At 43.3% G+C, this 24,074-nt stretch overlaps 3 protein-coding genes across 10 annotated transcripts in view; 2 read left to right on the top strand and 1 right to left on the bottom strand.

Moving 5' to 3' along the window:
* Positions 1-1,294, top strand: part of ryr3 (ryanodine receptor 3) — a 77,702-nt gene extending 76,408 nt beyond the window's left edge. For all 7 annotated transcript variants that reach the window (XM_047021757.1, XM_047021758.1, XM_047021754.1 and 4 more), the window contains one exon: positions 71-1,294. In XM_047021757.1, the coding sequence (XP_046877713.1) occupies positions 71-166 (96 nt within the window). In that variant the 3' untranslated portion in view covers positions 167-1,294. The remainder of the gene's footprint in view (positions 1-70) is intronic.
* aven (apoptosis, caspase activation inhibitor) lies at positions 1,262-20,790 on the bottom strand. The gene is made up of 6 exons (XM_047021762.1): positions 20,566-20,790; positions 16,763-16,940; positions 2,896-2,966; positions 2,446-2,541; positions 1,941-2,241; positions 1,262-1,667 (listed from the first exon to the last, which is right to left on the bottom strand). Exons 1-6 carry the CDS (start codon positions 20,752-20,754, stop codon positions 1,543-1,545), a joined length of 960 nt encoding a protein of 319 aa, XP_046877718.1. The 5' UTR covers positions 20,755-20,790; the 3' UTR covers positions 1,262-1,542.
* On the top strand, positions 11,561-23,726 carry LOC124468793 (muscarinic acetylcholine receptor M5-like). Of its 2 annotated transcripts, none has more exons than XM_047021761.1 (2): positions 11,561-12,213; positions 21,007-23,726. In XM_047021761.1, the coding sequence occupies exon 2, from the start codon at positions 21,088-21,090 to the stop codon at positions 22,648-22,650; it is 1,563 nt and encodes a 520-aa protein (XP_046877717.1). In that variant the 5' UTR covers positions 11,561-12,213; positions 21,007-21,087; the 3' UTR covers positions 22,651-23,726. The 2 variants fall into 2 exon arrangements, with proteins under 2 accessions (XP_046877717.1, XP_046877716.1); XM_047021760.1 differs by having other exon boundaries at positions 11,561-12,217.
* The last annotated feature ends 348 nt before the right edge of the window (positions 23,727-24,074 follow it).

Raw genomic sequence — 24,074 nt, 5'->3', positions numbered from 1 at the left:
TGGGGGAAGCGGATGTGAGCGAGCATGGCGGCTTGTAACATCCCCTCCTTCGTACTGTCGTCCCTCTCAGGAGTCGTTTGTGTGGAAGATGTACCAGGAGAGATGCTGGGACTTCTTCCCTGCCGGAGACTGTTTCCGCAAGCAATACGAGGACCAGCTTGGCTAGAGAGGACACCACCACTTCCCCTAGCCAACACCCTACTATCCCTACCTACCTACCATCTAAAAAAGACTGACTCCCAACTCACACAATGTCCAACAGAGCCTGAATCACTAGCGGGATCTTTACCCTGCTGTTGTTGACTGTGTGTGTGATCTTACCGTTAATATGCACCGTCAGCTGTTATCGAGAGCCGAGACACTGAACATGGATGACGGGCTGGACACGTCCATCCGCACCCAGTCCTCGTCACCGAACATGAACCCGGCGACCCGCCTAACGACACCTCGTCTGTCCGTTTTTGGATGCAAAACTGATCTTTTGATTCTACTTCACATTGCCTTTGTCACTTGCTTAACCCCAAAACCAGCTGCACTACATGTGGTGATGTTGATGTGTAAGGTTACAGCATGATGAGTGAATGTCTTGCTAACGTCTGAATATGCACAAAGACGATTGCCATTATATTACTGTGATTGATTACCAAAGTAGTACCAACTACTATGTGGTGGTGGTGGTACTGTTATGATAGTGATGATGCTGGAGTTAGAGAAATGAATGAGACATGATCTAATGTACCTTATTACTTGGTGTGATTCTGATGGAGAGATTAACAAAATGTCCTGACTGATCCAGACGTAACTATTTTATCAAGTGCCCATGTGCCTTACGAGAAACTATGCAAACCCTTTTGTCCCTCTAGACACACTGTAGTGCTCTAGTTCCGGATTCAGTACAAGCTAAATTATCTAGACTTAGTTTTGTGGCTTTATTTAACAAAAACAAACAAGAAAAAAAAAAATATATATAGACATTTGATGTAAAAAAAAAAAAAAAAAAAAAAAGAATATACAACAAAAAAAGGAATTGTAGAAGATCGTTGTGTAAATGTTGCTGTGAGTTTGGTTGTGTTCCCAAGCTGCAGTGCCCTGCCTGCCTGCACGTAAAAATAGAGAGCCCACGACAATATCAAAATCTACGGTTTATTTATTGAACATTTAAAATAGTGAGATAGTAAATGCTACTTTATGGCCATTTGTATGTATGTAGTAGCTTTGATGAACTGTTTCTTTTAAACAAGGAGGAGGAAATTAATAAAAGTAACCGATGCAATAAACCAGCTTTATTCTCAAACGCCTGCTGTTCCACTATAAGATAAGTGCAGTTCTTCACAAGGGACAGAAACACTGTATCCAGTCATTCACCAAAAGAATCCAACATTATCTCAGTGTTCTGGACTGGAACTCCAAGTCCCATCTTTGTCCCCAGTCACCTGGGTCGTCACACTGCCCCCTCCATTATACCACACAAACCCAAACACTTGGGTGGGAGGGACTAGTCCAGGTCCAGAGCCTGTGAGCTGACCAGATGGAAGTTGAAGGTTAGGAGATCATGCTGTCCAGCCAGTCCTCCAGATCTTCCTCAGTCACTTCCTGTTTGACAGGCTCAGCCTTAGAAGAAGCAGATGCCTCCTCTACAATAGGCTCCTCCTCCTTTTCAAGTATAGCTAAAGAAACAAAGAAACACTCAATACCATGACCATACATAATACTGTTGTCTTCACTGTAAATATATTGCCCCACAAGATACACAGTAACATACTGTGCATGTTTTAGATGTTTCCCTCTTCCAACACACCTGATTCAAATGAATGGGTCGTTATCAATCTCAGTAGAGGCCTGATAACAACCTATTCATTTGAAAGACCAAGAGAACAATAGCCACTAGTTTACTTTGATTCACGTGATTTAACATGTGACCTGAACATCTGAGCACTCACGTTGGTCTTGGATGGAATCCGTCTCCTCTGCACTGACAGGTAAAGCTTCTAACGGTTCGGAGACCGGGGTTTGTAAACTGAGTAGTCTGTCCAACTCTTCATCAATATCTTCTGCCTGAGGCTCGACTGTGTTGGACGAACCCTGGGGAACATTGCCGGAAGCTGTGCTTATCGCTGAGGAAAGTCCCAGGCTTGTACCAGGGCCTTTGGGAGTGGGGGTTTGAGGCTTCAGCACCCCTGACACTCCCAGGTCCTGCTTGGGTGCCATGCTCATATTGGGCAGCTCCACTGGTGTTGATACCTGAAACGCCACAACATCAGTGTCTTTAACTGCCAAACACTATTCAACATATATTTAACTTCTAAACACAACATAAATACATTTTTTACATGTACTAGTGATTTTCCAAATTGTCCTAGCTATTGAACCAGAATGTAACTCTCCTTGGTTAATGGGAGGTTAGCAGCTGCAGACATCAGGGAGAGTAAAAGCTAAGGTGCGTACCTGGACCAGATCTGCATCCAGGTTCAGTCTCTGGTGCAGGGGCAGTTCTTGGAGAGACTGGACCAATGCCGGGAGGTCCAAGAACATGGAAGCGATCTGAACAGGGAGGAGAGGAGATACTAGTGAGGGGGGGAGGATATCTCCTGTCCTCCTCAGACACACCCCTACTCAGGTACTAAGATCTAAGTAAGATGGATTGGAATAATCCCAATTTAAATACGTTTTAAGTTGACTTTAGGTGCAGTCATTCCCATTTTGTCTCTTGACAATGTTGTCCATCAGAGAATACAGAAGCTCTAAGGCTGTTTTAAGATCAAAGAGAGGCTGCCAACTTCACAGGACAATATGAACCAGAAAAAATAGCGGTTGTTGGATGGAATGTTCTGACTGGAGGGTGATAGCCACACTAAGCACATGGAGGCCTTGACATTTGGAGAACAGCAGATTTACCTGATTGACAGCCAAGGCATCTATCTCCCACTCCTTCTCCTCAGTAAAGCGGAACTGAGAGTAAGAGTCCCCTTAGAAATACGGAGAAAAATGAAACATAATCAGACATTCCTGCCCAACAGATCATAATACGATATTCAAAAACCCATTGATTATCCCTGCCTAATATAACCAATTTAGATTTATTTATTTGTATTATATGATTTGAAATGTTTCAGTCCTTGAGCAAAAACCCAATGATAGATAAGGCAAGCAGAGAATAGACCAGACTGCAGTCCAGGCAGTCCCAGCTCCTCACTCTCCTGTCTTCCACACGGATGGACAGACAGAGAGAGACAGGAACAGTCAGAGAGAGAGACAGGAACAGTCAGAGAGAGAGACAGGAACAGTCAGAGAGAGAGAGACAGGAACAGTCAGAGAGAGAGACAGGAACAGTCAGAGAGAGAGACAGGAACAGTCAGAGAGAGAGACAGGAACAGACAATGAGACAGACAGGAACAGTCAGAGAGACAGACAGGAACAGTCAGAGAGACAGAAAGATAGACAGGCAGGAACCAACAGAGGTGACAAACAGGTGATCCGTTTTCAAAGCCAGGAGAAGCAGACGTCAACGTGACCTCCCCTGCTCCACGGCAACACACTCCAGAAGACAGGCGCTATGAGGCGTCTATCTGCGGCCATGCCTTCCCTGTCAACCAGGAACGATTCAGCCTGTAAAGGCTTGTGTCAAACAGACAAAGCCTGAATGGCAGTCAGATAGGAGGGGTGTGCTGGGTGGTCAGATAAGTCTGATCCTCCAGGGCTTGGCCTTTACCAGTCCTGTCTGGGTGTCGCTGCTCCTGGGCTCAGCTTGCTGTCTCTTGGGTGGGGGGTGGCACAACAGACTGACTGACAAAGCCTATGGACATCCTGTTTTCTTGTCTCTCCATCCCTTGTCGAGTCTCTTCCACCCCCCCCACCCCTCTCCAGTCCCTTCATCACTCTCCACCTCACCCCCCTCCTCCAACCCCTCTCCGCCCACACCCCACACCCACTCCCTTCCAACCCCCTCTACTCCCACCTCCACCATCAATCTGAACTTTAAAGGACAGCAGTAGTAGATCTGCTGACTAGTGTCAGCTGACATGTGTGACAGGACATGCCATACAGGTAATTCCCTGGAATGGACAGAACCATGGCAACCGCTGCCAGGGCGATGGGACAAGGCTTTGTCAGTGTTCCAAAGCATTCAGCTTAGAAGATTCCTTCATGTGGAGTCATCAAAAACTGACTTTGAATTGCCTTAAACTCCCCCTCCAAATATTCACCTAGACTGGGACTGCAGATGGGTAGCTTTACATTTACAAAAGGATTTGTCATCTCTAGTGTGAAGCCTAGCTTTTCAAAGGGGTGTCTGACGTGAGAGATGGGTGGCGCGCCAGAGCAATGTCATGTGCGTTTAACTGTAAATTAAGCGTTTCAATTCACTCATGTTGACATGGTAAAGACGTGTAAACTGACGCAAGTTCTAATGTGCGTTTAATGTGATGTCTGGGCTACATGACTGCTCTTTTTTTTCACCCTCTTTTCATCCCTGGATCCCAATGTGGCCATGACAGTCTGTCACCATGTTAGCCTACTGGGTCATTGTCATCATGGACTGGTGGTAAGGCTGCTAAAGCTATGCCGAGAGTAGATCGCTAACATGTTTTCTGTCACGCCTTGTAACCAAACCAATTAACACTACAACTTGAAGACTTGCAGGCTGTGCCAACGATAAATCGCTATGTGCTAATTGCAATTAAAAGGGCAGTCGGTGATGCGAGACAATTAAGAGCAGCTACTCTATTCATTCAGTATGAGGATGTTTGCATCAAATTACCAGGTTTCAAACAAGTTTACACTGAAGACAGATTTTTGTGAAATTGTCCTTTATCCTGAATTTCCTTATATATATATATTTATACAATTTTACCTTTTTTTAATTGGTTAGGAATGTTGATATTAGTAAACTATGAATAAACAGGAACACATCCCTCAGTCTAATTAGAGAAGTAGGCCTAGAGCTATGTCTTGTGGGAGCGATAGGCGGTAAGTACGTGTGCCGTCATGGAGAAGATCCAGTCAATTTGAGAGGAAACCAGCTGTGTGCTTTACTAAATGAACTCTTTTTATCGGCCTACATCCCAGTTGAGTGTACAGTGGCTACAACGTCCTCCACCCCCCCACTCCAAATTAATCACAGATGTGTAGTCGCGTTGCCTCACCTAGATTGGGGTCATAAACCGCCGGATACTGCCTATACGAGCGCTTCCAAGAATATTCCGACCGAGCTACGAACACGTTGGCTAATGTACACACCAAAAGGTTGTTCGAGAAATAAGATAACTTTTTGCGTGAGTGTTACGGAAAATGTGTGGAGGCGTATACAAACATATGGTAGAAAACCTAAAAAAAAAAAAATAACAGGTAAACTGCTTCACAGTGTCGATTTACACAGGGTGTTTTTACCAACTGTTGTCCTCTAGCACAGACCCATTAGTCACCTTCCCCTCAGCGCTAAGGGCCTAACTCAACATGTCCTATAGGGAGCATTGCTAAGAGAAACTCATCAGAACAGAATGAGAGTGGTCTAGTCTCAGCTGTGGTTTCCGATCTCTGAGCCCTCTGGTCGGATTGGACATCAACCGAACAAGCCGGGACAGCTGAGGTCCCCATTAACAAGAAGTAGAGAGCAGTAGACATTAGCAAGCTAGATTAATAATCACTAGCCTAGCATTGATCTTGGACGAAAGCAGTCAATAGTTGAAGCCTAATATGTGCGGTAGAAAAACACTCATCATTATTGGGTTATGTAGTACCTACTGTCTTTGTATTTTAGGGCTTTTATTCTTTTTACTGTACAGCACTTTGTGTTTCACCTTGAATTTTAAAGTGCTTTATAAATAAATTTAGCTTGCTTGCTTGTTGCTGTGTGTCAAATATATTTTGTTCGCCACATCATTGTGTGTGAGTATGTCATAGATGTTTGTTAAAATACAATATTGAAAAACAGTGGCATGAATTGAAAAAGACCACAGGGTTTCAGATGAAGTGTTTTTTTGGCGTTTGTTTTTGTCTAGGAGCTTTAGGGAGAACATTGAGAAAACAAAGTGGGTCACTCTTAAGACCTGCTTGACTACCTACAGTCAATTCAATAGAAACCACAAGAAAATACTATTTACCTAAAGAACCTACATGTACCAGGCACAGTGGTTAATACAGAGTACAGCACTTAAGTGCCTTTTTCATTCAAGCATAAGGCTGAAACTGCAAGGTTAGAAATAATTGATTACATTAAAATAAATAAACTAGTGCTTCGACAATAACCATTCTTAGAACGAAGAAGAACAGCATTGAGCATGTCTGACGTCAAAAAGAACATAGCCTTGGCGGCAGACATGTTGAACCAGACTCCCTGTACAAGTGTCAATATAGGTCAAGGCAACTGCTCCTTCACAGAGGAGGTGATAAATGTGTTTGCTTGGGGAACAAAAATAAGGTCAAAACAAGGTCACAAATTCTCTCGGTCAAAGAATGGTATGACAAGCTGAACAGATGTTTCCAGTTCCTTCTTACTTTTAACAACAATCAGGCCAACCGCCACAGGTAAAAACATTCTAGAACCTGTTCTCTACAGGAGAGCTTCTATGCCGGGATCAGGCTGCCCACCTTGGCCGGGTTTCCCAGATTCGTTAAGAACCTCTTAATGCCAAGAGCTTCTTAGGAACGTTCTAAGAGCATTCTAGAGCGCTCTTAGAACCTTCCTAAGAAGATGTTAGTGTTATTAGCTTCTTAACGAATCTGGGAAACCCGGCCCTTGTCGACCCCCCTGTAGTCACTAGCTTTACCTTCACTGCAGTCTCTCAATCCCCCATCAACAAATCTGCTTCTAGTCCTGCAGCAGACAAACGTCCAATTCCAGATCCATACAGGTTTATGAGAGGTAGGACATTTAATGCAAAAACAGATTCATTGGGCCAAACAAGATGCTAAACCAAGAACGTGTTTTCCCTTTGATCAACAAGATATTATTGATCCGCAATCATAAATTGGGGAACATTAATATTAAGGGTTACAATGTTTACAGGAAACACAGTGGCAGAAAGTTTTAATACAGACTCCTAAATGTGCTGGCAGATTGTGAATGTCCATTAGCGTTAAGTCTGCTGTTTACTGAGAGAGCCTCCACAACGCCTTCACCGACTGTGACACGTTTCCTCAAATTGCCAATTTGATTAATAAAACGTCACATTTGGCTAGCTCCAGCTAATGAGCAGTGTGAGTTGTGTTTCTGTAGATTGCTGTGAATGGGTGTGGGTGCTACTGTGACAGGCCCCATGGGATGCTAGGAGACCTGTGTCTGCCAAAGAGCTTAATGGACCATTATCAGCAGCGCAACTACTGTTATTTATAACTAGGGGAGAGATGCTGTGTGGCTGCTGATCGGTCACCCGTGTCCTAATTATTTCCACTCCCAAGCATATATTATAAAGTAGCACATTTAACTATCTTTTCTGATGCTTCAGCTGAGTGTGTGTGTCTGTATGTGTGTGTGTGTGCGTGTGCTACGTAGCTTGACGGTGGTGTTGTCTCAAGGGTTGTACGTTCCACCATTCCAACACTAACAAAACAGCTACAGCAAGTGTGCGTACCATGTATGCTTACCGCAGCTTGTCACACTTACAAACAGTCAAATGAAGCATGAAAAAACTAAAAGACGCTTTTGGATTGGTGCCATCATGACCACACGGCCACCGCAAATCAACGACAAGCATGTAACCAGCAGTTTTCCTTAGGCCACCAGAGGAAAAGCAAGGTAAAAAATGAATTCCATATTGTGCGACTACTAAGAAAACATGTTTGCTACTTGTGCCTCAGATTCGCTGGCCTTCTTAACAGGTCCCAACTGAAACTAAGCAACAAGACGTGATGAAGAACCCAGCTGTGGAAGATGTCAGAACTGAACTGGAGCCAAACCCCAAGGCCCAGGTTAGGACATGAAGAGAAGCGAGAAGCAGTTGTCTCCTTCCAGGTGTGTTCTTGTCAGGACGGATTAATCCCTACCAGTTAGGGTACTATCCAATGTACCAGATCCCTCCTCCGGGACATGAAATCATCAACAACAAGCTTTTTGCTACCCTGGCAGCCATCTTGCCGCCAAGGGTATCTACAGTGACAGGGCAGGAGTCTCTCTCACTGTGTGGAGGGAGACGTGATTTCAGTCTGACACCAGCCTCAAGACAGCAAGTTGATGCTAAAACCAGAACAGCTAAAAGTAAAACCCACAATTATCACATCAAGCAAAGGAAACCAATCTTCCTGTAAGGAAACGGAAGGTCTACTATTGTGTGGAATATCAACTAGCCTAGTGTAATCAAACAGCTCACAAGCAGTTAAGATGACAACACCACATGCATTAGAATACTACTGAACGCTGCCTATACTGTAGTGCTTAAAAGCATACGATCTCAATGCTTTAGGTCACTCTCAGGAGTGTTAAATTATAGAAGGCATATAGAAGGCCAGTGTGTAGTCTAAAAGTCTTTGCATTGTCACAGAGGCCAGCCACAGGAGACGATGTGTTAGCCTGCTTCAAAGAAGCAGTGGCCCTATAGTCCTGCCTGGTTCGCTCATTACATCCCCTCCCCCAGGGGCTGCTAATGACCCTCATATCCTCCATTACATTCTCATGATAATCAGCCAAGCCCCGTGGCTCCTGGACCGACAGGAGAACATGTCTGTCTGCCTCTCGCATCCCACCAGAGGAACACACAGGAAGACATTCAGAGACCGTCTCACAGTGAACATGGAGTACTCTTATTAGCTCCAACGGCCAGACTCTGAAAGTGCAAGACTAAAGGGAGCCACAATGTTCTGAGGAGGTCAGCGAGGGGTAGAGCCGGTTCAAATCCCCCCTCAGACATCTTACATAAGGCTGTCAGGATATAACAGCAATACTCACAATGAGGGTTGACAAGTGACAAGTCACTTTCAGTAATACAGGTTTTTACACCAACAGTAGTTCAAAGAATCTTGGCCGTTTTGAAACGTTTCAAATGCCAAATGTTTCAACCAGGTTATTTCATTTTATTTCATTTATGCATTTAGCAAACGCTTTTATCCAAAGCGACTTCCAAGAGAGAGCTTTACAAAAGTGCATAGGTCACTGAACATAACAACGAATCGAGATACCCCAAACATTGTGTGTAACCAAACATGAAGCATAAATAGTGAAGACCAAATAAGTCCCAAAGGGAATATCAATCAAGGTTTGAGTTGCGTTGCTGATTCCGGTCAAAAGAACTGACGTAAGCCATCATCACTGCTTATGGCCCTTTTCACAGTCATTGTGACAGTGTTATGCAATTCTATAATAGGCTCACTGTGTCAACATGGTTTCCCAGGCAGTGTTCAGCCTGAGAGGATGTTGCTAGGTATGGGGTCTGATATGGCATCACACACCTGGGGTCCTCTGTTCTACCAGGAGGCCCACAGACCTGCTCAAACAGGTCACCTGTGTATGTACAGCAGGTCATCAAGGACCGAGTGTATTGGTCTCACAGTATTTCAGTGGTTAGTACCAGGGAACAGTCTGTACACTCACATCCGACAAAGTGTAACAATAACATCAGCTAAACGACAAAAATACATAAATCTGATGATAGGCTAGTGCAACATGGTAAAAAAAAATAGGTGCAGTCAGATTAACAGGGTTAAAACAGGATCACGAATACAACACGCTGAAAATGTCAGTTTTGCAGGTAATATCATAAGCAAAGACAAGCTAAAGCTTAAAGATCCTGTAAAGCAAATTCCATGATTTGCTTTTCAATACATTATATACGTGTGAAATGAGTTCCTGAAAGCATGTGCAAAGCGCAAAAACTTTGTTGCACTGAAATGTGGAGTTAGACCGTTGAAGTTTCTCTTCTGTTCTCAGCTCAGGTTTTGTATAGGCGGAGCCAAAACCCGACCGATCTATGTCAGATCGCAGATGGTTGCACTCTGTTACTCAGCTGGTACGATGCAAAGACAAAGTAATTCACACATAAAACACTCAGACACTGCAGGTATGGCTGTTCTGATATCTCCAATTGATTTAGCTAGTGTTGCAGCTAAATTTCAAAGCTTAATTTCACATACTTTCACATACTCAGTTTTTTTTCATTTGAATTTGGATGGGTAGTAAACAACAAATCTTTCTGAACTTATAACTAATTTTCTATTCCACTTTACAGGATCTTAGGGTGTTCTAGGTCTAGTAATAAGTGCTTAGTCCAGGTGGAGTTTGAAGAGGTGCATCTTAAAACAAACCACAGTCAACATGAAACAACATACTGCGGCAATAAGGGTCAAAGCAGAAGGTTTGGCTGTCATCCAGAAGAAGCTTAAATAGAAGCTACCTTCCTAGACACAGGAACTAACTGGCACTTCAAACAATGTCTCCATCTTTGGTCTCATCAATGTGGATCTTGTCAATAACGATAGGCCTCTCTTACTTTCATGTCAGATTGATCCATCCAGCCACCCTCACACCAGAAAATCATCATATTGTTGACAACTTGGCCTCAACAGGTTGATGTGAGCAACAACAAAAACACATAACACCTGCACATTTTTCCGTTATCCAATAGGCTTATCGTTCCGCAAAGTAGACTCACATTACGTCCCAAAAATAAATGTAGACCGTCACCTGACGTACTGTATAGATACCTGCTGTATGCATCGTATGAGCCTCAGGCAGGTGTGAAGCCTGACTGGGTATGAAGGAGTTAATGAGAGTTCAACAGACACCAGAACACCACACACTGTTAAGAGTCTCAGAGCAGCAGCAGAATTCAATCACTCAACACACCAAGCACCATCACAAACGACCGTTCCTGTGGTCGACGTCAGGATGCTGTCATGCACTGGGGACACGCCCCCTGTTTGTCAGGATGCTGCCATGCACTGGGCCGCCCTAGGTCTCAGATGCAGGTGGGGGGGGGGGGGTTAATGAACTCCTTATTCGTTATCACCAGTCAGACTGTCGGAACAACAAACCCTACTCCAGCACCTCCTGCAACCAATCATCATAAACAAATAAGTGCAATACAAACACAGACACATGCACACTTGTTCTAAAACACACATGCACGGGGAGATGTAGGCCTACACATTGTAAATGTGTGTCCACCAACACTATCATAAGCAACTGCATGCTCACACTCCTCCTCTACTCCCACCTCTTCTTCCCCCTCCACAACGCTCTGTGCGTCCAGCCATTGCGCCCTCTGGGAGTTTCTATCCAGTCACATCTCCATCTGTCAGTGACGGCTGCAGCACTGGCAGCTACTACAACAGTCAGTCAGTCACGGGAGAATCAGCCAGCCAGTCACTGAAGAAGTCAACCACAGGAGACCCACTCTGGCCCTGCAGAGCTTTCCAGCCACAGAAGCAACCGCAAAGTCACCGTCGTAGCCAGACACACGTCCAGCCAGGTACTCCCGTAACTACCCCAGCATAGCGGAACATCAGCTGTTCCTGCCTGTTCTCCTTGTCCTTCTCAGCCAACCAGACACTGCTCAAACTTCAGTAGAGAGCGAGGGAGAGAGAGAGGGAGCGAGGGGAGGGTGAGAGGGAAGGTGAGAGGGAGGGAATGAGGGAGAGGAGGGAGGGAGGAAAAGAGAGAGGGAGGGTGAGAGGGAGGGGCGGGCAGGAGAAAAAAGCAGAGAGGGTGAACCACAGTGACACACTTCTCAGTCCCCTACACACAGGCTAGGGAGAGGACTTCACAGCTCTCCTTCTGCAGGATGCCAGTGACTCCTGACTCTCCATAGTTGGGGCGTGCGATCCAGCTCCGGACACAAGACATCTGGCAGGAGGACCGGTTCTGGTCTTCTCAGCAGGAGGTCACAGCTCTGAATGGGGAAAGCTCTTCATCTGGAAACTTGGGAGGAGTTTAAGAGAGACCAGCCTGATTCTCTCTGCTCTCCTGACTCTGGACCGCAATACAGGTGGACGAGCAGCCACATCGACTGACTCCTGTAATACGTGTGTGATGAAGGACACTGAGGAGACATACCTGTACCTGACTGGAGAGGGTTAGGGGACAGGGGAGAGAAGAGGAGAGAGAGAGGGACAGGGGGAAAGAGACAGCGCACGAGAGAGAGAAAGAGAGAAGCATTCAAAAGAGAAGAGAACGAGGGTGGAGAGAAGGAGTCCGTCTGGACTGTGGGAGTAGACACTACGGGCTTCTGGAGGCTGTGACTGCCCCTCTGATCCCAGGAAACACACGGGCTGTGAGATGCTGGAGCCGTGAGTATGTGTTTAATCTGATGTCAGAGTTATCAAATCCATCTACTGTCCAGGGATCACATCTCTATCATAACTGCACTCTCTTCCATACACTAAAGATAAAGAAAATTATGTTTGCCCTTCAAATCAAATCAACATTTATTTGTATAGCCCTTTTTACACGCAAGCATGTCACAGAGACTTCACATACGCCCATAGAACTGCCCCTCAGCCAACCTAAACCCTCAGCGAAGACAAGAAAAAATGGAAGAACCCTTCCTGACGGTCTTACCCAGGGGTTAGGAAGCACTGACAGGATTACAAGTGGCTTTATACATTGTGGAGAAACTAGCACAGCACAATAATTTGTGTTTATTTTGCCATATCAAAGTGTAATATGTAGCAGTTTTGTGGATTTAGGATCTGTATCCAAACCCTTTTTATACCAGGGGAGGGCTGAAGACCAACCGATAAAGGTTGATAATATCCGGCTGGTGTTCAGCAATGTTCACCTGCGGAGGTCTACAGTTGGCGGAATAGGCTACTTGCGATAGCGGCCCTTTCTATTTCCCTAATGAATTAACAATCTATTTGGCTAGTTGTCGACCCTGAGGCTTGTTCACTACTCAAGCATTAACAATGCCGTGGAAACTACCATCGCGAGCTACCGAAATTGTCGTTCGTCTTAGTTAATAATGTCCTAGCAATTGTCAATCTTAGTTATCCAATTCGTCCAAAGCCTAATGTAATTTCCTTTTGACTCATTCTGATTGAGCGCTGATAGATGGTCATTAGCGTTGCAGCTAAGCCCTGACCGCGGGGGTGTCTATTGATCCTGTGTTAAACACGTAGATAGATGGGGAGGCAGTAGGCTAAACAGGCCAGGACAAGAGGAGCCTGGTGTGTGCGTTACCCCTGGCAACACCACAATCAAACCCCAACAAATAATGGAGCCTTTGACACCACCATACCTCCATTCCTGCCTTAATTAGACACAGGGACGAGCTGTGGCTCAATGGAGATTCACTCAAATCAACAACACCTTAAACATGTCAAGACTACTTTGACGAACAGTTGGTAACGTGGCACAATCGAAAACATTTCATTCACTAGAGAAGTTTCCGTCTTGGTAGATGGTCGACTTTCCAATGTTATGTCTAATTAATGTCCTCAGTCAGCCTTGTGACAAACTGACGGAAGCAGTAACCTGGCCTCTCAGATAGTTATACTAAAGGATTCAAATCAAGTTCTGTTTTCCACATTATAAAAGTTCTCCGTCAGATAACTGGCATTGCATAAGCTCTTTAAACAGGGCGCATGAATGGAGAAATGGCGAACAGATGGTGCAGAGGCCTTCTGATAAAAAAAGAGAAATGTTGCCTGGTTAAATTGCTTTATTTCGTCTTAGTATGCAAGCATTGTTGACCTACGTCATATCAGTGTCAATAATTCAACATTGCTTGAAAAGAAATGTGTGCACACATTTTGAGGGCGTCGGCTCTCTGAAGTTTCTACAACTACAAAACTTTGACTGTGTATGGGGAGAGAATGTCAGGAATGGCATTTACCATGGCACACACAGACCCACTGTTTTGTCTGAGTTGCCAATTACAACCTGCATCAGAGTGGATGGTAGTGAATGATAGGACTGAGATGTGCAGTATGCAGAGTGGCATAGAAAAGCATCTGCATTGAAAGAGTGTCTTTTTTCAATAAAATCACAATTGATTCCAAAAGAAATTCAAGTTGTCAGGTAACACTGCACAAGTAAAAAATATATACAAATCATACTGTAGACCAGTAGTCTTCAACCCTGGTCTTCAGGGCTCACAGTCCTGTATACTTTACATGTCCCCCCTGTTATAACACACCTGATTCAAATGAACGGTCGTTATGAGGTTTCTTCAGAGCTTGATAGCGACTCATTTATTTGAACCAGGTATGTAGAAAGAGGAAACATGTATGCTGGGTACACACTAAAAGATTTTTAAAAATCTTTTCAAATTTTCTAAATGCGCTCTTAACACACCAGACACCATCTGATTAAATAATCTGTGGATAATCGGGACATTCCCTAGGATTGTTGGGACATTACCTAGGATTGACGGAAGGGGGAAATCGGACCAAAATCAGCCCGATTATCTTGTGGTGTGTATCCAGCATTAGCAGACAGGACAGTGGGCCCAGAGGACTGGGGCTTAAGACCACATATAGACCACTTCTAAAGAAGCTATATTCTCCCAATAACTGAGCTGTGAAATGAGCTGCCCTCTGTTATGCGTTATGTTATACAAGCACACCTGTAGATCCTTTGCTGTACTATGCATGTTTGAACGTCGCTTTGTATAAAAAAGTCTGATAAATGAATATGTAGCTCTACAACCATCAAACGAGGGGTGCGCACCAGAGGGTGTTTACAGGAAACATTTTTAAACATGTATGTGAAGCGTTCCAACGCCACCAATCTAAAGATAATAATTCATGTAGGTCGTGATTGCAGCAGACGCGACATTGGTAGGTTGTCCTGTAGCATGCCCTGCCTCTTGGCCACCGGCTGGTCTGTCCTTTGATGTTGATTACCAAGAGAAAACCACAAGAAGCCCATTCATTTCCTCAAGGGCAGTCAGAGCCTCTCCAACACTTCCTCATAGCCCAGTCAGGAGACTACTCAAGAGACAGCCGCTCACTTAGCTAGGCTACAACACGCCGAGAGCAGACAGTCAGGTAAGCAGAAATCCGCCCAGAAATGCAGCCTTGTCTGGCACTTTTGTTTAACCTCAGTAAAACACAATTAGGATACAAAAAAAGGGAGGCTCGGATAGAAAGGCAGCAAAACAAATTTTGGGTGTCTGACCCTCTAGTCAGTAAAGCAACACGATCTGACCCTGTTCTCTCGACAAAACAAACACAAGAGCTACTTAAACACTTGAACCCCTTGGTGACACCTGAACAACCAGAGAGCTGGTACAAGCAGTGGTCTAGAAGGGAAAGGGAGGGGGGGGGGGGCTGGCTGCTGGGTGAGGCGGGCAGGACGAGGAGGGAATGGGGGGGGGGGGGGGGGCTGGCTGCTGGGAGAGGCGGGCAGGACGAGGAGGGAATGGGGGGGGGGGGGGGGCGACAATTCCTGATTTCATAGATACCATAATTGCCCAGAAAAATGCCTCCAACAGAGCACATCTCCTCCCACGTTCAATGAAGTGGCCAGTGAAGGACCGAAGGCTCTCGCTTCCCAGCATGACTAAGCTGACAACGTGGGCAAAAACAGAGAGACGAGAGAAGAGTCAAACAAATCACAACAACACCTCTGACACCTGCCTGGTTATGGGAGAGAGGCTGTTTTGTATGTACGGGCTAGACCGAGTCCTGTTATAAAACCACTGAGCTGGGGCTTATTGTCACAGGATAGCCTTAGCATCAGCAGTGGCACCAGGCATCTGGTAATATTATCATCTGTCTGGGATGAGAGTTTCCACATCATCTGACCAATAAATGTCCATGACTTAACACTTCTTTCTATGACCATGAATCTAAATGTCCATGTTTACTGTTTTTTTTTCTCAGCATGCACATTTTAAAAAATGAGCTTAAAATGTAACGCACTGCTGGCCTCAAAACAGGTGTTGCTTTACAGTGCATGTGGGTAGGCATATGTAAAGCATGACATAGTCTATTGTTTGACAAATTCCCATGACTACAGGAGTTATAACTTTAAGATTTCATTTATTTCAATAAATTTAGTCCTGGATATCACGATTTTACTTTACATTCCCAGACTTATCCAGGTTTTCCATGTCGTAAACACTGCATTCTGGAGGCCACAACAGTTACAGGTTGTCTTAGTCACCAGCAAAGGTGCTACAGGCTAATCGGTGAAGCACTATTTCAGCCTGACAGTCAGTATTGCATGTCATCAGCTGGTGATTATCAAGCAATGAAATAGTCTGCATGTCATGTCGTCTATAACACTTGTAATATCAAGTCAGAATAATTCCACTAGTCATAGTCAACATGCATTAAAAACGTTGGTTATCTAGTCTCAATGGCAGTAAGAATGCAGGATTAGTACTTCAGGATGTCTGTCTGAACCACCACGCTCTGTCTGTTTAGAATTGAGGTTTTTTTCATGTATAAATAAGAAATAATGCCTTTAATGTCTCATTCTAACCAATGGGCTGTGGCGCTCATGTACTCAGAAATAGATGACACAAATAAAGCTCATGAATATCAATAGTCCTGTTAAGGAGCCAGTTTATGAAAATTAGGGCTGAATCCAATTTAGCCCACTCTGGGAATACTGTAGCAGGGTGAAATTGTGCTAGGAAAAAATCTTTCATAACTATTCAAAATTAGAGACATAGATTAGAGAATTAGATGCAATTACTAAAGGAAGTTTTACATTTGTTAATTTCTTTGTGTAGTGGGCTGTCTAGACTAAAGATTTGGGAGCAGGATTTAGGAGGTGGCTCATTCAGTAAACGTGCCAGCAGATCTTCACCCACAAGAAAAACGATTTAATATCCTATATTCTACTTTGTGCTTCATTGATAGATTGAGATTTGTCTGAATGTACCTGCAGATTCCAGGAGGATGTGAAAGTCTGTGCCTCTCTGTGTAGGCGTGTCATCTTCCTTTAGCGCCTCCTTTTCTGACTCCTCGTATCGATCCCAATTAGATTCCAACTTTCTCCGAGAGAACACCTCTATTTCCTCCTCTTCCAAATTCTTACTATCGTCATGCTGCTCCAAATCCTACAAAGAAACAGTAATACAGGTCAACTTATATGGAAGCAAATCGTGACCACAATTCAAATGAAAATGCATTTCCAAAATTCAATTTGAAATGTAAAATTTGAAAATGAAAATGCATTTCCAGAAATTTAATTTAATTTTTAATTTAATTAATTTAATTTAAATTAATTAAAATAAATTAAAAATAATTTAAAATAAATTTAAATAAATTTAAATACATTTAAATATATATATTAAAATTAAATTAAATTTCCAGAAATGCATTTTCATTTTAAGAATGTGGCTGCATTATGTGACTCATAAATAAAATTAGTAATCAATCATCCTATTTGCATTTTCTTCATCAAGACTGCACTTGTTAAGCCATAATCAAAAAAAAAAGAGAGCGGACATTGCATTTTCATTTTCATGTTCTGCCCGCAAAGAACTAGCCTGACGTTGTCATACTCATAATTCTAGTCAGAATATGAGTCTGAGAACTCTCCGTTGGGCTTTGACTACAGGGCGTGTTTCAAACGAGCAAAAAATTCAAATTCAGATTGCGGAAATTCAGATTTTGTCTGAACTAGGCCAAAGGTGAAACAGCTTGCTTTCACAGGGAAAAGTAGACCATTTAATAAATAGTTTTCGATGGACTCGAACGGGATGTGGATGGTTGGTCGTCCCCGTCCCATTTGAGGCTCCACAGCATCCAGCCGTTCCAGGACTGAAGAGAGGTTTACTATGGCAACCTCATTAATGTGTACGTCTGTGACGGCTACTGACGTCACTCTACTGCGCCGCTCAGAATGCATTTTCGTTTTCGAATTATGGGCAGTTCTTTGCGGGCAGAACATGAAAATGCAATGTCCGCTCTGTTTTTTTTTTGATTATGGCATAACATGTGCAGTCTTGATGAGGAAAATGCAAATGCAAATAGGATGATTGATTACTAATTTTATTTATGAGTCAAATAATGCAGCCACATTCTTAAAATGAAAATGCATTTCTGGAAATGCATTTGAATTTGAATTGTGGTCACGATTTTGCAGCCACGTTCTGAAAATGAAAATGCATTTCTGGTAATGCATTTGAATTTGAATTGTGGTCACGATTTTGCAGCCACGTTCTTGAAAATGAATTTCTGGAAATGCATTTTCATTTGAATTGTGGTCACGATTTTGCAGCCACGTTCTTAAAATGAAAATGCATTCCTGGAAATGCATTTTCATTTTCAAATTTTACATTTCAAATTGAATTTTGGTATCTATTTGCTGGGGCATATTTTGAAAATTAAATTTAAAATGTCTTTTTCGTTTTCATTTTAATTAAGTGAAAGAATGAGCAGTCTTAAGGAAGAAAATTAAAATGCAAATAGGGTGATTGATTACTAATTTCATTTATGAGTAAAAAAATGCAGCCACATTCTTAAAATGAAAATGCATTTCTGGTAATGCATTTGAATTTGAATTGTGGTCACGATTTTGCAGCCACGTTCTTGAAAATGAATTTCTGGAAATGCATTTTCATTTGAATTGTGGTCACGATTTTGCAGCCACGTTCTTAAAATGAAAATGCATTCCTGGAAATGCATTTTCATTTTCAAATTTTACATTTCAAATTGAATTTTGGTATCTATTTGCTGGGGCATATTTTGAAAATTAAATTTAAAATGTCTTTTTCGTTTTCATTTTAATTAAGTGAAAGAATGAGCAGTCTTAAGGAAGAAAATTAAAATGCAAATAGGGTGATTGATTACTAATTTCATTTATGAGTCAAAAAATGCAGCCACATTCTTAAAATGAAAATGCATTTCTGGAAATGCATTTTCATTTGAATTTTGGTCACGATTTGCTTCCATAAACTTAAACCTAACCAGCCTCTGTGTGTGCCAATACAAACGGACTTGACCCACGTAATAGAGTTTCCTTAACGGTCACTGCACATGAATATTGCAGCACGCAAAAGTACGGTTGGCTAGAAGAGAGGCAGCTAAATCTTTTTTTGCGTTTTGGACGTCCATATGGACGTCCATAGACTGACGGCGATGGCTGCTGATCTTTGCATGGATGGACGGACGGCGATGCTGTTCAGAGTGCCGTCCATAGAGGGAGCATATATTTTGGACGGCGTCATAGCCGTCCATACGGACGGCGATGCTGTTCAGAGTGCCGTCCATAGAGGGAGCAGATATTTTGGACGGCGATGGATTAGCAGGGACGTCCCTCGTGCCGTCCATAGAGGGAGCAGATATTTTGGACGGCGTCATAGCCGTCCATATGGACGGCGATGCTGTTCAGAGTGCCGTCCATAGAGGGAGCAGATATTTTGGACGGCGATGGATTGAATGTTTAGCAGGCTGTTGAGCTAACAGAACTGCCGAAGGCTACCATAGCATGTAGCTAGCTACATTAACTTTGGATGACTCAATCTTTTGTCAAGTTAATTTGTATGAATTGCATGTTAGTGCAATATTTACGCCTTCTGTTTTTTTACATAATCAGCAGTATGATCTCATGACAATATAGACTTGAAAAACAATATGTTATGGTTTGGGTTTGCCTATAGGCTACATATATTTTAATTATTTCGAGAATTGTTAATAAAGACTCATTTAAAATTTTAAAATTTGGAGTGTTAGGCCCATAGGCTATTACGTTTTGCATTTGTCTCCGCTCAAAGTGGTTCGTGCGCAACATTGGAGCTACTGACTGGTGGCTCCAAATCCACCCATAAAACACTTAAAACTGACGGTTTAAAAGACCTAAATGGCAATGTATTTCATAGGGTCATAACACAATGTTAACATTTTAAATGAGTCTTTATTAACAATTCTCGAAATAATTAAAACATATGCAGGCCTAGCCTATATCTCGGCAAACCCAAACCATAACATAGGCATATTGTTTTTCAAGTCTATATTGTCATGAGATTATACTGATGATTATGTAAAGCCCTAAAAGGCATTGTATTTCATAGGGTCATAACACAATGTTAAAATTTTAAATGAGTCTTTATTAACAATTCTCGAAATAATTAAAATATATGTAGCCTATAGGCAAACCCAAACCATAACATATTGTTTTTCAAGTCTATATTGTCATGAGATCATACTGCTGATTATGTAAAAAAACAGAAGGCGTAAATATTGCACTAACATGCAATTCATACAAATTAACTTGACAAAAGATTGAGTCATCCAAAGTTAATGTAGCTAGCTACATGCTATGGTAGCCTTCGGCAGTTCTGTTAGCTCAACAGCCTGCTAAACATTCAATCCATCGCCGTCCAAAATATATGCTCCCTCTATGGACGGCACTCTGAACAGCATCCGCCGTCCAAAATATCTGCTCCCTCTATGGACGGCACGAGGGACGTCCCTGCTAATCCATCGCCGTCCAAAATATCTGCTCCCTCTATGGACGGCACTCTGAACAGCATCGCCGTCCATATGGACGGCTATGACGCCGTCCAAAATATATGCTCCCTCTATGGACGGCACTCTGAACAGCATCGCCGTCCGTCCATCCATGCAAAGATCAGCAGCCATCGCCGTCAGTCTATGGACGTCCATATGGACGTCCAAAACGCAAAAAAAGATTTAGCTCCTACTGGGCTAGAAAGTACCGTTCCATTAACCACTCACCCTGTGGATAGCCGAGGCAGCCTGTGGACCTCCGTGGCCGCGATAATGACCTCTTTTGCCTCGTCCACGGTATCCACCTCTTCCTCGGCCCCTGTGTTCACCTGAACTTCCAGCTTCATTTCCACCACCACCACCTCCGCCCCCTCTTCTCCAACTCCCTCCACGGCCCCTGCTCGGCTTTCCTTCCATGACTCATATGCCTTGTCGGACGTTTTGGAATGTAACACCGAGAAGTACTGGTGTTACACTTATCAGTGTCCCCTGGAAAACAAAGTGTAGCACTAGATCTCCGTCACTGTGCCGGTTTCATATGGTGTTTGCGGTGTTTGCGTCCAACAATAAATCATTTATATATTAAATAATTAAATACATTAAATACAACAAATGTATTGTAATAATGCAGATCTTTAATTACTAATCTATTTTTCTTTTTCTTTTTAGGAATCCATGATAAGTCATAATGGGGCCACAAATATACCTATTAAAACATTACTCACTGTAATGGACTAAAACTGTAGCAATATGGATATCAAGGACCTTCAGAACTCCACATTTGAAGGCAACACTTCGTACTCCCAGCCCATCACACACAGTCTCTGGGAGGTCATCACCATAGCAACAGTTTCAGCCATTGTGAGTCTCATAACTGTGGTGGGAAATGTGCTTGTGATGTTGTCGTTTAAGGTGAACAGCCAGCTGAAGACTGTGAACAACTACTACCTACTGAGCCTGGCCTTTGCTGACCTCATCATCGGGGTGTTTTCTATGAACTTGTATACATCCTACATACTGATGGGTTATTGGGCCCTGGGGAACCTAGCATGTGATCTTTGGTTAGCATTGGATTATGTGGCCAGCAATGCATCCGTCATGAATCTGTTGGTCATTAGCTTCGACAGGTACTTCTCTATCACAAGGCCCCTGACGTACAGGGCCAAAAGGACGCCAAAACGTGCCGCCATCATGATTGGTCTGGCGTGGTTGGTGTCATTCATTCTATGGGCACCGCCCATCCTGTGCTGGCAGTACCTAATTGATAAAAGGACAGTTCCGGCAAACCAGTGCACGATCCAGTTTTTCTCCGTGCCAGTGATCACATTCGGCACAGCCATTGCCGCTTTCTACATCCCCGTGTCGGTGATGACTATTCTTTACTGTCGGATCTACAAAGAGACAGAGAGGCGCACCAAGGATCTGGCAGAACTCCAGGGCCTCACGTCCTCCGAGAACCCCGAAGGTACCAAGCCTCCGAAAACAACCATCCGCTCCTGCTTCAGCTTCACCAGCGAGCGCAGAGACAGGAACCAAGCCTCCTGGTCTTCCTCCAACCAGAGCAATGCCACCAAGACCACCACGCACTCCGACGACGCCTGGGTCAAAATGGACCAGATCACCTCCTTCAACAGCTATTCCTCGTCGGGGGAGGAGGAGGAAGAGCAGCCAGTTTCCACGGCAACCTCCCAGGGGTCGTTCAAAGGTCCGAGTCGAGGGCAAGGGCCAGCAGAGGAGGGGCCGGTAGCAGGTTACAACGAGAAAGGGTATTTCACCAGCCCTGATAAGAAGGGAAGCACCAAGAAGGGAATCTCTTACAAGTTTAAACCTAAAGCACAAGGGAGCAGCCTGGCAAAAGAATTAAAGAGGGACACCAAAACTCCACCGCTATGTGCCTCGGAACCTGATCAGCCAGTCCGCAAATCCTTCTCAACCACCTCCAAACCCATGGACCCTACCCTGAAGAGCCAAATAACTAAGAGGAAGAGGATGGTGCTGATCAAGGAGAAGAAGGCTGCACAGACTCTCAGTGCCATTCTCCTCACCTTCATCCTGACGTGGACGCCCTACAACATCATGGTGCTGATCTCCACCTTCTGTTCCGACTGCATCCCCATCTCCCTGTGGCACCTGGGCTACTGGCTGTGCTACGTCAACAGCACCATCAACCCCATGTGCTACGCGCTCTGCAACAAGACCTTCCAGAAGACTTTCCGCATGCTGCTACTATGCCAGTGGAGGAGGAAGAGAGGGGAGGACAAGCTCTACTGGTGTGGACAAAACCCAGTCATCAGCAACAGCAAAATAACATGATGGGTTTCTACTGGTGTGGACAAAACCCAGTCATCAGCAACAGCAAAATAACATGATGTGTTATCCACATAACATGTAAGATTGTTCAGCAGATGTCCTTTCAAAGTGACTCCCAAGTTTTCAGATTTGATCAATTGAGACTCAACAGAGGACAGTATTTGGATAATGTGGGTATGACGTCAATTATGTTGTTTGCTAGTACTACGTGCCAGCCAAGGGGTCAATGTCAACATGCAATTGTAAATGGAAATTACAAATGACTTGTGAATGCATCCATTATGTGCTTTCATGAAATTTTTGTAGATTGCACCTTCAATGTCAATTTACGAACCTCACAGAAAGGTGTGTTTGAGTAGAAAACAAACATTTAGGTACAGTACAGTATATACCATTCAGAGAGTTTGCTGTTTGTTGTTCAGTGTTGATTATGTATTTTTATACTACACATAGCCGTTCAGTCGATTTCGGGCCATTGTAATTTTAGACATTTTGTGAATGTTGTACTGATATATCAGATTTAAAGATAACATTTAGACTTGCTATTTAATTTATAAGAAACAAAGTAAAATTGTATTTAAGGGCTACCCAATGATGTTTACAGGGGTGGGTTAATTACACTGGGTAAGTGACAATCCGGTATACAACCCACTTTCTATCAGGGAATAAACAGGATAACCATCAATAAGATTAGGCTGAAGAGAGTGAAGAGAAAATACAATCTGTACAGTTTTCTGAACTAATTTTAATAGATGTAATTGATTGGGACTGGTCTATTTATATCACAATGGTGATTGGTTGACATGTGATACTGTACTACCCATCTCTGACTTGAGTTTCTAAGGTGAAGCTTACAAGCTTAATACAGTGCTGGTATTGCCCCCTTTTGTCCTGGTGCCTTTGTTTTGCTCAGAGGACAGACTGCCTTGTCCATTCATTTGTGTTGGTGACCTTGATCTTGTGTATAGTAATGTGCATGTTAATCTATATTTATGAGCCTATCTGTTGAATATAAACATCCAAACATCAATATTATGCTGGTTTTAGAGATTGGTTTGTGTTTTCGGACTTCAGGTTGAGGTGACTTAATTTACTATTGGTGCTCGTGGTCTTTCCTAATGTAACTGCACTTAATAGAGTTATTCATCATCAGTGTCCTTTGCTACCATAAGTGTGATTTATCATTGACCTGGCTCTTAATGAGACAATTTATCATAGAAGCATTTTCATATTGAACAAAGCACTTAGCGCTTTATTAAATGTGAGTTACCCGGTGGGCAGAACATCAGGTCATTGTACAGTAGCATACAGTTTACTGCTAGCTCACATTTCAGAAAACAAACTATTATGATAAATAATAAGATGGGGTGAAAACAAAATGAACACTATTTAGCATGCTTATATTTATGAGTCACGTGCAGTCTTTT

The sequence above is a fragment of the Hypomesus transpacificus genome, chromosome 6, assembly GCF_021917145.1.
Source record: "Hypomesus transpacificus isolate Combined female chromosome 6, fHypTra1, whole genome shotgun sequence".
NCBI lineage: Eukaryota > Metazoa > Chordata > Actinopteri > Osmeriformes > Osmeridae > Hypomesus > Hypomesus transpacificus.
Note: the sequence above shows the minus strand (reverse complement) of the source record. Positions and strands in the feature narration are given on the sequence as shown.